The sequence below is a fragment of the Sitophilus oryzae genome, unplaced genomic scaffold, assembly GCF_002938485.1.
Source record: "Sitophilus oryzae breed Bouriz unplaced genomic scaffold, Soryzae_2.0 scaffold_1167_pilon_pilon, whole genome shotgun sequence".
NCBI classification, from domain to species: Eukaryota; Metazoa; Arthropoda; class Insecta; order Coleoptera; family Curculionidae; genus Sitophilus; species Sitophilus oryzae.
The window spans coordinates 1,345,615-1,359,714 of record NW_022145801.1 but is presented as its reverse complement, the minus strand read 5'-3'; the positions used below and the strand labels follow the sequence as shown (position 1 = coordinate 1,359,714).

Below are 14,100 nucleotides of genomic sequence, written 5' to 3'. Positions count from 1 at the left end.
TTCTTGGATATTTTCATTAAATTTTTCTGACAGGCGATTTATAAATTAACACGACAGGTGGCGCTGGTGTAGATGGCAGTTTTTTCATTGAAAGCTCGTGTGGAAGCCTTTCGGTTTTCTAATTTTTATAATTGAAAAATGGCTGGATTAGTAAAAAACGTTCGACTTTTGTGTAGAAGTACTTCATATTTAAGGTATTATTCTACTAGACCAGCCAGTATATTACTAAGGAAATGTACGAAAACAGAACAAGGAATTTTCAGTAATGATCGTCTAGTGACAGCTACACAGGTACCAAAAATTCCAATTTGTAAATAAAACTTGAAAATTAGGGTGCTATAAATTGATTATACCTTGAACAGGCATTGTGAGGATTATTCCAGTATGATTAAATACCTCTTCCTGCATTTATCTCTAAAAATTACATAACTTCGTCTAACCTCACTAATGAAATTCATCTAAAAATATTTTTTTGTTTAGAGGAGGTTTTATTCACCTGATGTAATTAAGCCCAAACCAACAGAGTCAGAAATTAAAGACAGAGTTCTTAAAGTTGTGGCTTCCTATGATAAAGTAACAGCTGATAAGGTATTAAAGATGTAATTGCGTTTTTTCTCTTTCAGAGACTTGTATTGCCTCATGAGCGAAGTTACAGTTCCAAACCACCGTTGTCTTTAAAAATTATTGCCGAGAGGGTACTTTTAGTTCTAAAATTGTATGATAAAGTTAACCCCGATAAGGTACAGTAATTTTGCTTGTGATGGTAACACTGGTAAACGAACTTAATTTGTGTGTTTATTTTTAATTTGTAATTAATAAAAGTATTTGCCAATGTTACTAGGCATTAGTCTCTGTTTAGATATTAGTGTTTTTTACATAGTAAATGTATTGAATTGTTTTAGCTTTCTCTAGAATCACATTTTATCAATGATTTGGGTTTAGACTCATTAGATCACGTTGAGGTCATAATGGCAATAGAGGATGAGTTTGGCTTTGAAATCCCAGATGCAGATGCAGAAAAGCTTCTCAGGCCTGCAGATATTGTGAGGTATTTAAACATAACTTAGTCCCAGCTGTAATAAACTATTGCAGATATAGAAATATTTTAATGAAGTTTAATATTAGCAATTAGCTTAATAGCTGTACAATATTCTGAGAGGTACATGTATTTTATTTTTCAGATATGTTGCAGATAAAGAAGACATATACGATTAAATCCTCTTATTGTGTAAGATTTTAGATTATTTTGAGTCTGTTTATATAGCATAACATTTATTATTAACTGTTTTTGCAGATTTCCAACAGATAACGTTCAAAATTGTAAAAATAGTTATAAGTTGTACTGTTTTGTTAATAATTATAAAACTATAAAAACTGATTTTGTGCTGTTTTAGTCCTAGTTCTAGTGATATCTATACATTTACTTAATTGATATTTAAAGGAAAAAGGAAACGCTATTTTATAAAGATTTTATCTCCCTTTTGGAAACTGTAATTTTAAAATATATAAAGTTACGAAATAGATGAATTTTGTATGCTTTTTGTAAGGGGAAGATGGAAATTTTTAACAGCAGTAAACTAAATAACGTCCAAATAATTCTCAATTAAATATATCAGTTAGTTAGTAAGAAAAAAACAATGTTAATTCCTTGATGTCTCTATTAAATTTATGATTAAATAAGCTATAAAAATAATTGTTTAATGGCCATTTTTATTATAAAAATGTCTTCAGTTCATGCAACCATAAAGAATAAAATATTCAATGACAGCAACTGTGAAAATGAAGTGTTACCAACCAATGTCAGATTTTTAGGTTATGATTCGCAGTATTTTATTGCTTGTTTTTTGTCAATTTGACATAAACCAATTTATTTAAACAGGATATGTTTAAAAAAAATTAGGATTAAAATTCATATATTTAAGAAGTAAATATTTATGAATAGAGTTCAATTATTATGATTTAAAAACTCATTAACTTGGAGTGTTTCAAGATAGCTGTTTGTTAAAATGCAAGAGGATTTTATTTAAAATAACACTTTGTTTATGTGATATGAGATACGTAAGGATGTACAAATGGTATGTTAAATAATAAAAAATGGGAATTGCTATTTTATTATAAATTAAATGAAATAATCAATTAATCTTATTTAATAGGCAAGCTTTAAACAAACAGTGCGTTTTAACATTGCTGTCTGGCTTGGCTATAGGGTTTACTGTAGCTTATGTGGCTTTATCGCAACAAACACCTTTTGCTGATCCTCATTCTAGCTATGAAATGGATTTGATGGAGGGACCGACCGTTGATCCTGGTAAAATTCTATTTTCTTATATTTTAAATACCTTGTGATAATTATGATTACTTGATATGATTTATTTATTATATTTTTAAGGTATACACTCAAAGAATGAAGAATTCCATCTCTTGGAAGATAGTACAGTTGCCGACAAACTTTTTAAGGATGTAAAAGTGTTATGTTGGATTATGACTGGACCTAATAATCATGAGAAAAGGGCTAAACATGTTAAGAATACATGGGGAAAAAGATGTAATATCTTGCTCTTTATGAGTTCCAAAGAAGGTAGGTATATTTTTTAAATACTATTTACATTTAATAAGAATTACAATTTTATTGATAATAGAGCTTGCCAATATAATGATTAATACAGTAGTAATGCTAAAACAAAACAAACAATCTATTGATAGTATATTATCAGAAACTCTACACACTGGAAGCAGTGGGTTTGTTTTGATAAGGTTCATATAAAATTGCTAGTATTTGAAAGTTTTTTTGCTATAAAACTGTTCTGCTAGAATAAAGAACAAATTAAGATGTAATTTGAATAATAAAATTGTTCTAATTATAACTAATTACTTTTACATGGATATACACTTGATATAATTATAAAGTTTTATGATTTAAGTGAGAAATTTTTATAATTTGCATAAATAGTAAAGAATGTGGTGAATATGGTTTCATATACAGGTTGTTAATTTATTTATTACTCGCGGCAAGAGTTTTATGGTTGAAATATGGCAACCTCGGCCCGCTCGTCGATGACGACGCGACGCGACGGTACGAGTACGAGTCGGCAAAAAAATCAATAATGCATAAGGCAAATTATTTTAATTGCATATTACTAGTTTTTATAACAGAAAATATTTCTCGCTAAGTTTCTAGTCTCTAGTATTCTGATTTCCTTATTCATTCAGAAGTTCACAGTACCTATTTTTCATTTCATTTGTTTCTTTTGTAAAGTCTTCACTAAATGTATGTCAATGGATTCTACTTCAGACTCTCAGAAATTGACAGCGTTCTCCTATCAGTCAACAACTGAGGCGTCAAGTTGCAAAACTCATCTTTCGTTAGTATATTCTGTGATCTTATCCCAAAAACGTTGTTTGCAGATAATATACAAAAACTGTTTTAGCAAATGTTTGAAGCGTTATTTTACAAAAAATGTGTCCATTGAGTGGAATCATTGTTTTGTATCTTGTTTGTCTAGAGATAAAAAAAAATAATTAATTTTTAAAGAGAAAAAAAAAACACAAAAATAATTCGGATAAGGCAGGTTTTGTTTCAGTATGATTCATATTAGGGGTTTTGCTACAGCAAAATATTTGCATCCTAACTTGATTTTTTAGACATGCTATTTTATTAAAATTAGGTAAGGGTTTGAAAGGTATAATACGTCAGTAGTAATATTTTATATTTGTGTAAAAAGCCTATGAAAAAATGCAGAATTTGCAACAATAATATCAATAAAAACCAAATATAAGTGGATAAGACGGATTTTGCTACAGTAACGTAATTTTTAGTGAATTTTATATAGGAATAGGAGACTTTTGCTACAGTTTGGGATTATGTTCATGTAGGTTTGAAGATCCACTATTAATATATGTCATTAGGCTATTTATTTTTAAAAAATGGATAAGGTGGGTTCAGTGGCGTAACAACAGACTCACGGGCCTGTGTGCAAAAATTTTACCGGGCCCCCTATTACACCTACATATTTCAATACTTATATACTAATCTGAATAATATGCACTCATATTTTAGGTTAGAAATAACATTATCAAATTAATTTTTATATAGTATTATTTATTACTGCAACACAGAATATGTAATCCAAAACATATAAAATATGAAATAAATAAAAAAATAAATAAAAACAGAACAAAAAACAACAACAAAAATAACTAAATTAAAATAAACAATCTAAATAGGAACATGAACATGAACATGTTAAAATTCTTTTTTCCTTGCTTTAGCATGGACGAAAGTAGACACAATATTACCAATGTCTATTGTATGAACAACTTCATTTTCTATTGAAATAATTGTCAAAGCTGATAACCGTTTTTCGCATTGAAAAATCACATATTTCCAGTTATTTTTATTTTGCAAAATAAAAAGGAAAACACAGCTACAAAATTGCACAAGAACAAGTGTAAAGTAATAAGTTATTTTCGGAAAGCGTGTGCTAGTTAAGTAGTTAAGAAGACATGTGATAGATAAGAACTTAGTTCGGGATCGCCCGATTCTGCTTGATTCGCGATAGCATGTGATAGATATGGAAATGCGGCCCGGGCCCCCCGAGGGTCCGGGCCTGTGTGCTTCGCACACACGGCACATCGATAGTTACGCCACTGGGTGGGTTGTATTAAATCCTGCACATGAAGTTCTTTGTATCATCTGTTTATGGATTAAGAAACTAAGCATTTTATGCACATTACTATTAAAATATTTTTTATAGGAATCTGAACTGTTGTTGGCGGTGATTTTACATACATATTACAGATATTAGAATAAATGTAATATTCAATGCCACTAAACAATTTTCATAATTTGTTATATTACATTCCTATCTTATTTATGTCATATATTTTGAATCTCACATTTTATGTTATTTACAATAATAGAGCAGTACAATAATATTAATAATTACTATAATTCGCACTTATTTATGTATTGTTGATTCTATTTCAAATTACAGTCAAATACAGTTTTTTTACTAGAGTATTTTTTTATAAAATTTTTTTATAAAATATAAAAAATTAATTAGAGAATTCTGTATTAAATTTAAGGTTCTAGAATGTGTGATCTTGGTATTTACCACAGATATAGAAAGAATCTACAATGTTTTTGATAGTATTCTTACTAAATACTCAAGAAGAGGTGTGTCCCATGTTCCATGGACATAGAACTACTACGTATTTTTGGAATCCAAATAAGTCCATGGGACACAATTTATCTCTATACAAAAGTGTTTCGTTTGTCCGCTAGAGAGCATTAAACTTAAAAAAATAAACACATTTTTTTCAGATATTTTAAGAACCGTTATTCCAGTTGGAATGCGATTTTGCGTGTCTATGTTTTGCTAAGTTCTTTACCATTTGCCTTTCGCAAAAATCAAGAAAAAGTTCGAGAAGCGTGAAATCTACCCCCACCCCTACATAAATTTTAGTATAAATATGTTCCAACCATCAACGACAGATTTTCTTTTCGTAAAATGTTTCTTCTAGTATTTACTACATTTTTTATCTCCTTTAAAAAAACGCCACATCGCATAGTTTTTGAGATTTTTTTTTGTAAAATTTATTTTTTCCTAAGAAGACTTACAAAATATACAGGGAGCTCGAATATTCCATAGACATAGAACAACTACGTATTTTTTCAATCAAAATAAGTTAATTGCAGGTAACTTACCTTTATATAAAAGTGCTTCATTTGTCCGTTAGAGGGCATCAATTAAAAATAAAGCTGAACGTTAATTAATTTAAAATTTATTATTTTTTTTAACCCTTTTATGAAGCTTATTGTCAAATATAATTTGTGATACTGTCATAAAATTCCATGTTTTCGCCAACTAGATTATTAAGTGTATAATATCACAGATTACATGTACTATACTTATATGTATACAGATAAAAATCTTGTCCCTAATTCGTGGTACGAAAATTTTTTTATGACGGTGAGCAAACGAGTAAAATTTCCTGTGCGCAAAAATAAACTCCCGTTGAAAGAGCGTAAAAACTGGGCCGGTCGGGCGCTGTGCATAATTTTAGAGGCCATAAGTGGGCGTGCTATGTGCACAAACTAGTAACCTAACTAGTGCGCGACTCCGAAAATTGGAACCACGAAAAACAATGCTTTTGACGATAAGTTTATAATCTGTGATAATTAGGGAATGCAATCCCGCAAATGCGGGATCCCTCTAAGATTCCGCGGGATTAAAGTTGCGGGATCGACACATTACTACTGGGTAACCGAATCGATCTCAATCAAGATCAAACCGCTGCGTTCCGGAGGTCGACGCTCGGAACCCGGGGGATTCCCCTTACGGCTTGGCCATTAAAAATAAGTGAAACAAACAGTTAGTTAGTTGTTAGATTTCTTTCTGGCGTTTAACTAGTACTTGGGGATTTTGGATTGGTTTAGTTATTTGGCGGGTTGGTTAGTGTGGTTATTTGGTGGGTGTTAATTCATTGGTTAGTTGGTTATTTGGTGGGGTTGGTTGGTTTTTACTAATTTATATTTTTTTATCAGTGTCGAGGTTAGTTGCGTTGGTTATTTGGTGGGGTGGATAGCGTTGGTTAGCCCTTATAAAATTCATTACAGTTGAGGGTTGGAACCTTTGGTGTTACACAGCAAAATAAAAACACTAAATCACCACGATACACCACAACACTTTTACTTTTACACTGGACGCGCGTTTAGCTAACCATGTTAGCATCATCAGCAGATGATTATAAACTTAAATACAATGTACAAGTTGAGCGTTTATATACTCGCTCAGTGGGCACCGAGTGGGCGTGGCAAAATCTAGCTAACCGAGTCAGAGCCCACCGAGCGTAAGAGTTAAATTTCCGCCACTAGAGTAGTAGGAACAAAGAACTTGAAGGAATTGGACCGTTGTCTCTGTTCATACTATCTTTACATTTATTAATTCTGATGCTTTCATAATTTTTTTCCTCAAAAAGTGTGCGCGGTGGGGTTTTTTAACATGAGACAAAAAATATAGTAAATACTAGAAGGACCATTTTACGAAAAAAAAAATCGGTCGTCGGTTGAGTTGAAAAATATTTACACTAAAATTTATGTAGGGGTGGGGTTAGTTTTCACCCTTCCCGTACTTCTTCTTGGTTTTTGTGAAAGTCAAATATTAAAGCACTTAGTAAAACGTTGACATCCAAAATCTCATTAAAATCGGAATAACGGTTCTTAAAATATCTGAAAAAATGTGTTTATTTTTGTTGTCCTCTAAAAGTTTGACGCCCTCTAACGGACAAACAAAGCATTTTTGTATAGAGGTAAATTGTGTCTAATGAACTTATTTTGATTCCAAAAATACGTTGTAGTACCACGGAATATTGGAACACCCTGTATAATGCTATAGGTTTATTATTTGTCTTTTAGATGAATCATTGCCTTCAGTTGCCCTACCAATAAAAGAAGGCCGTAAATATTTATGGGGAAAAACAAAACGTGCCTTTGAGTATGTCTACAGGCATTATTTCGATAAAGCGGATTGGTTCCTGAAGGCGGATGATGATACGTAAGTTTAATGATGTATTTATTGACATATTTATGTTCATCATATTATTCCTTAACGATTTGTTTTGACATTTGATATCGTGTATCAATGCTATAGGACCGAAACGAAAAATCTGCCAGTGTTCTGTGGTAGACCCCACGTTAATAAAGAATGACAGGCAATATAGCTACAGGCATATTCTTTCGCTCGGCAGATTAGATAATCTTTTGAGGTGATCGCGATCTCTTGAATTATGTAGAACTGACATTAGATGCTGTGTCAACACAGTGAGAAGAAAGAGGGAACGAGAGTAAGGGTGCATCTATATCACAAAACATCCCCCTTTAGAACTTCGTCTGTCATGTTAAGAAATGAAAGTAAATAATAAAGCGCATCTCGTGTTTGTTCGCACTCAAAAAATTTCAATTAATGCCTGTATATATTTTTAATATATTTTTTAAATTTACATTTTTTAATTGGAAAGTAATATATTACATTTAAATGGAATATATTACATAACAATTATGTCAATTACAGAATTACAAGCTTGTTTTCTAACATTTTTTAAATAAAACGAATTATAAAATTTCAATATATGTATATTTGTCGTAGGTATGAAAAAAGTAAAATATAAAATGGACAAACGTTTACTTACATTGCAATAAAACTTCCACTTTTAGCAATCCAAACGCAATATTTCTATTTCACAAATAAAAATATCCGACAGCACTAAAATCACTGAAACTTCCGCGGCTGACAACGAAAACTGAAAAATATAACGTCACTTTTTGTTTTGGACCTGTATATCAACATTAAGCTGAAGAGCTGTACTATTACGTGTTTGTTATTGAAATAATATAAAATATCTAATTATATTTTAATATTTTAACGTGATTTGAACTACTCTTGACAATATCTAACTATGAACTAACTTTTTGTTATCAAGATGACATTTTAGACGGCAACTGACATATATGTCATAATAATTGAATCTTAAATATGTATGTAATATAATTTAAATTACTATAATGCAACTTTATACTAAGAAAACATTTATACATTCACAAAATACAACAAAGTCTAATAACATAGTTTGAAAACAATGAATATTGAATTAAAATTGTTAAAGTTAAGCGCGACCCCTTGTGTCAAAATTAGACGATTAAATTTTCGCAATTTTTATTTTTATTTGATGACCGGTGGCGCCTCTAGTGTTTGTTCGGGCGGTTGGGCTTTTACTCCCGCTTATGGCCATTAAAGAAAAAGTTCTATAGGGGGATGTTTTGTGATCTATATCATCCTAGAAAAAGCGGAACGCCGTATCGGCGTAACGAACTTATATCGATTTCCAGCAATTCTATTGGCTGAAAAATTTATCTGTTAAAAATTTCATCTGTCAAATTTATCTGTCAAAAATTTCAGCTAATAGAATTGCTGGAGATCTAGTCAAGGTCGTTACGCCGATACGCCTTTTTCTAGAATGGTATGATAATATAAAATAGAAAATTAATTTTGTGTGATATGAACTTTGTAAGGTCAATAACGAGCAGCTTCTAATAATAATAATAATTCTAATGAGAATAATTTTAATTATTTTGCCAGTTGAATAATAAGAATTAGGAATAGCATAACCTATTCTGTACACCTTAATTTGGTTCTTAACAACGTTTTAGGTATGTGATATTAGAAAATTTAAGATATATGTTAATGCCGTACAATTCGAACGAATCCATATATTTTGGATGCCGATTTAAACCATATGTCAAGCAAGGCTACATGAGCGGAGGAGCAGGTTATGTTCTCAGTAAAGAAGCCTTGAGGAGGTTTGTGGAGGTATGTAATTTACTATAAAAGACAAAAAAGCTTTCTATACTTTTTTGGGAGGTATTTTCGAAATTACCGTTTTCAGATTGGGTTAAAAAATGCATCAGGCTGTTCGAAAAGTGATAATGGAGCTGAGGACGTGGAAATGGGACGTTGCATGGAATCGGTTCATGTTGTCGCTGGTGATTCCCGCGATTCTATGGGAAGAGGGAGATTTTTCCCTTTTGTGCCAGAACATCACCTCATACCAGGGCATGTCTCTAAGAGCTTCTGGTATTGGCAGTATATTTATTACGAGAACAAAGAGGTAAGTAAATAAGAAAATACCACCTAATATGATTAGTTGAAGTTTATTGGTATTGGTAACCATTTTTCTGACATCAATTTTCAAGCTATCTGACAATTAGGTTGGCCGGCAGTGGCTTCAGCAATACTATGTCGAGAGGTACTGGGTTCAATCCCCAGCCAGTATGGTTTCTTTATTTATTTAAATAAAAATATTTATCTAAATAGAGCGAGCAGCGAGTCGCCACCTCAAGGAAGGCAATTGTAAACCACATTGAGTATATTTGCCTAGTACAGCCTCTTAAATAGTGCCGTTCGGATTTGGCAATAAACTCTAATTCTCATTTACTTGTGAAACACTGATGACACACAAGCATATGCGAGAGGCAGCTTATGCTTTGTATAGAGTATGGCACTGTAAGAAGACAAGAAGAAAAAATTAAAGTTAACATGTCCTTTTTTTTGAAATGTTAAGTTAACGCATCCTTTTTGCTGCTAAGGCTAATCTGGCCGGGATCTATTTTGTTTACGCGAAATCCGATCTGCGGTCCTCGGCCATATCAATGGCTTACCGAGTCTTGACTTGGCGAGTCTCTAAATCGACTGTTAAGCTGATTTCAGGCGAATAACCCATAGATAGGCGAAACAAGTTTAAATTGGAAAGTGCCCATAAGGACAATGTAAACACTATTTGGCGCTATTCTTGCAACTGTCGCGACCCAAAGCCTTTGATAATTTCGGAGCGGTTCGGCTTTTTCCGGAATTATATCGCGAAATATATTATGTATTCAAATTTATTATTATTTTCTTTTAATTTTATAAATAAAACACAGTGTGTTCCTAATAAGAAACTTTATTTTATATAAGGACATGTACGAAATACCTACTCGTATGTAACATTGGTCGCGTTCATCAGGACAAGTTGATCAGTTAGCGATGTGCCAACGATTGGTTGTCCTGCTGAACGCGCTTTTTAGCATCCCTTAGATAAGGAACACTCTTTCCTTATTCCATTCCCTGACACCTCATAAATTTGATTATCAAAATCATAAGTAATGCATATTAAATTGTTTTCACCCATTTTTGGCACAAATCGAGGGGATTAGTCAACCGAGAACAATAAACAAAATGATTTGTTTTCGTTTTCCAAAACATTTTGTGACATTTGGCCTATGTGACGTTTAATCCATCATGCATCGGTAGCGTAGCGTATTTTAAATCTGATGGAAAAAATGATCGCTCACAACTAATCGGCGCGTTCAGCAGAAAATTAGTGATCGCTGCAGTAGCGCTACGCCCTGATGAACGCGACCATTGGAAACCGACCTTATGCCACGATGGTTTTTGCAGCTCACAGTTCACACAGCTTTTAATGCCATTTAATGTCAATAACGTTTTTAATGTCATTTTTTCACAATTATCAGCGGTTTGAGCAAGGTAAATGAAATTAACTTGCAAGATAGCAATAATTACTTTGAAAATAGACTCTTTAAACATTTTTCGGTATTTTTTCAAAGATTTTATAATTTTTGAAGATTCTGACTTAGACAAGAGAAAATTCTTTCTGTTCTTGTTTGCGGTTGTTCTTAGCAACCGCAATAACAGCGCCAGATCCCGTACAACGTATGCGCCCTAAAAAAATAATACTTTTTAGCGGGAAGCCGAGCATACCAATCTCAATTTATTTCCTTTATGTATTCGGCAGATAAACAAAGCTTTAAACGTCAGTTGTCTAGCAATTGACTGACAACTGACATTTAAAGCATTTGAGACAATAACGATTGATGTTGTGTTAACATCAATCTCAGTTAATCTGTCTAAATACTGGTTGTAATCATACGAAAATTTTAAATTTGTTGCATTAGCATTCAGTGCAATTTCAACATCACAGGGTGTGACTATAGATTTATAAAATTCATGGCTATTAAAAATATCGTTGTCGTTTTCTATTAATTCTATTTTCATGTTTGAAATCAATTATTTCCGGTTTTACAGGGTATGGAGTGTTGTTCAGATAACGCAGTGTCATTTCATTATGTATCTCCAAATCAGATGTACGTTTTGGAATATTTAATCTACCATCTGAGGCCATATGGAATATCTTTTCATGTAGAAATGCCTCCCGAATTAAAAGACAAGAAAGAATTTTTGGAAGGCAACAGAAAAACCTGAATATCTTATAGACAACAAATAGAACTGACTCACATTAGCTGTATTCTTGCCATACAATAGTCTTGATAGTTATACTCAAATAAATTATATTGTTATGAAGACTAGAGTTAAAAAAGAATATCTCACGTTGTCCAAACTATAGTTTTTCTCTTGTAACTTGTTTCTTCTTTTTGACATTTGGTATGGTGTGTGGTAACGCTATGACTCATAAAATACTTATGTAGAGGACAAAGCTGTGTTCTCAGCTAGGTGCTGATTAAGTCCTGTATTCAGAATATTTTGGTTTTCAAATGACATTAACACTTTTTTATTAATCTCTTTCAAAATTATTTAAACTTTCTGTTATTTCACTACTGTTTAGCAACATTTAAAAGTGCGAGATATTAAATTAAGTTTAAATTTTAGTTAATGTTATTAAGATTAGGAAAGATGATAGATTGCTTTGATAGGTCATGTCCCGCCATATTGATAAAAGTTACTTGAGAAGAACTATAAATTTCGGAATGAAAAAAAAAACGCATATGCAAAATGTTATTAATTCACTTTATTGCATTTATAAAGTGATCGCTTGCTTTTAAATCTGTTTAATTTAACATAACATTATTGTATTATTTGTAATCCATCTGACTTAAAATTTGATCTGAAATAAATAGAATATTACACAGATCTCTGAAAATAGTAAAAATTAATTAAGAATTAAAAATGAAATTAATTAAATTTACTAGCCTTTAGGTAAAGTGATCATTAAAAAGTTACCCTATAAGACAAACAAGATTAGTGCTTCTGATATAATAATTACTTATAAAACTATATTTTTTTAGTTTGTCATAAAATTATGCCACGTTTTTTCGTGGCATACGATTTCTAATGTGTCATCAGCATGATTATTTAGATTTTTGTGGGTACTTTTTTTAGTAGATATGATTCATGTTCAAGACTGATTTAGAGATGATTAGTAATTGGAACACACTTTTATATATTATAATTTTAGCTTTTATTATACAGGGTGCTCCGAACTGTATTCCGGAAACTTCGGCAGAATATTCTGCAGATAAAAATAAGTAAAAAAGTTCGTATAAATGCATGTCCTAAAATGCTTAGTTTCGGAGATACAGGGTGTAGAAGTTTCATTTTTATTTCGATTTTTTCCAAATAATTCCTGAAGTAACATCAATATTTGGATGAAAATTGGTGTCTGGGAGTTTTTTGACACGAGAAATTTGATTTTTATGTCAATCTGACTCCTACTTGTAGAGGGCGCCACCTACATATTTGTTAACTGGTTTAAAGTGTAATAACTTTTCATCCGTACCTGTATAAAACTACCGAGTAAAAAAATATAAATTTATCACGTTTTTTACGTAAAAAAGTCTCTTAGTAGAAATCGCTACGAGTAATGCTTCTCCAGATATTTACAATTGAAATTATCAATACCTGTCATCATTGACATAAACATGTTGACTAAATAGTTATTAGACCGGTATCATTAATTTGAAATATTTTTGTGCCAAAAGTTCAAGTTCAATACAATAATAACATGTATTGACTATTTCCATTCAAAATTTCCATAGAACGGTTGCTAGTAGCGATTTTTACCAAGAGACATTTTTTTACGAAAGAAATCACGGAAATGTATGTTTTTTCACTCAGTAGTTTTATACAGGCACGGACGAAGTTATTACCCTTCAGAATAGTTAAAACACATGTAAGTGGCGCCCCCTACAAATAAGAATCATAATTACATCAAAATCAAATTTCTCATGTCAAAAAACTCACAGACACCAATTTTCATTCAAGCATCGACGTTACTTCAGAATTTATTTGAAAAATATCAAATTAAAAATGAAATTTCTACACCCTGTATCTCCAAAACTAAGCATTTTAGGACATACATTTATACGAACTTTTTTACTTATTTTTATCTGCAGAATATATTGCCGAAGTTTCCGAAATACAGTTCGGACCACCCTGTATATTGATTTTTTTTATCATATACTTAGGTATGAGGAAATTAAAATAACTTTGGTTGCACATCATAATACGACCACCAGCAAACTCCATAAGACGACGCATGGTGTCATTGATGTCATTGACGTGCAACAAAAGTTGTTTTAATCATATTTTAATTTCCCTTTACATGTATTTTTATTTTTCTAAATTACATTAGGAACAAAACCAGTGAATACAAATGAACTTACATACTATATCTTACCTCTTACCTGTTTATAGGTACAATTACAAATTTTCTTGATTTTTGTTCAAGAATATTCTTTAGTATTTAGTA

At 31.5% G+C, this 14,100-nt stretch overlaps 2 protein-coding genes across 3 annotated transcripts; both read left to right on the top strand.

Moving 5' to 3' along the window:
* Nucleotides 1-38: 38 nt before the first annotated feature.
* Nucleotides 39-1,379, top strand: LOC115888384 (acyl carrier protein, mitochondrial). 2 transcript variants are annotated; one of them, XM_030908108.1, is made up of 4 exons: nt 39-291; nt 624-740; nt 903-1,048; nt 1,182-1,379. In XM_030908108.1, the coding sequence occupies exons 1-4, from the start codon at nt 139-141 to the stop codon at nt 1,213-1,215; spliced, it is 450 nt and encodes a 149-aa protein (XP_030763968.1). In that variant the 5' UTR covers nt 39-138; the 3' UTR covers nt 1,216-1,379. The 2 variants fall into 2 exon arrangements, with proteins under 2 accessions (XP_030763968.1, XP_030763972.1); XM_030908112.1 differs by lacking the exon at nt 624-740 and adding an exon at nt 481-588 and having other exon boundaries at nt 45-291.
* Nucleotides 1,380-1,840: 461 nt separating this feature from the next.
* LOC115888375 (glycoprotein-N-acetylgalactosamine 3-beta-galactosyltransferase 1) lies at nt 1,841-12,859 on the top strand. The gene is made up of 7 exons (XM_030908096.1): nt 1,841-2,075; nt 2,154-2,308; nt 2,390-2,578; nt 7,418-7,556; nt 9,209-9,368; nt 9,445-9,666; nt 11,640-12,859. Exons 1-7 carry the CDS (start codon nt 2,050-2,052, stop codon nt 11,814-11,816), a joined length of 1,068 nt encoding a protein of 355 aa, XP_030763956.1. The 5' UTR covers nt 1,841-2,049; the 3' UTR covers nt 11,817-12,859.
* The last annotated feature ends 1,241 nt before the right edge of the window (nt 12,860-14,100 follow it).

What these genes read in the sequence shown, in the direction of transcription:
- LOC115888375 (XM_030908096.1), top strand. Translation starts at nt 2,050, where the DNA reads ATGAGATACGTAAGGATGTACAAATG. An exon ending in TACGTAAGGATGTACAAATG is followed by an intron (nt 2,076 to 2,153) that starts GTATGTTAAATA and finishes CTTATTTAATAG; the next exon opens with GCAAGCTTTAAACAAACAGT. An exon ending in CTTTATGAGTTCCAAAGAAG is followed by an intron (nt 2,579 to 7,417) that starts GTAGGTATATTT and finishes TTTGTCTTTTAG; the next exon opens with ATGAATCATTGCCTTCAGTT.
- LOC115888384 (XM_030908108.1), top strand. Translation starts at nt 139, where the DNA reads ATGGCTGGATTAGTAAAAAACGTTCGACTTTTGTGTAGAAGTACTTCA. An exon ending in ATAAAGTTAACCCCGATAAG is followed by an intron (nt 741 to 902) that starts GTACAGTAATTT and finishes GAATTGTTTTAG; the next exon opens with CTTTCTCTAGAATCACATTT. An exon ending in AGGCCTGCAGATATTGTGAG is followed by an intron (nt 1,049 to 1,181) that starts GTATTTAAACAT and finishes TTTATTTTTCAG; the next exon opens with ATATGTTGCAGATAAAGAAG.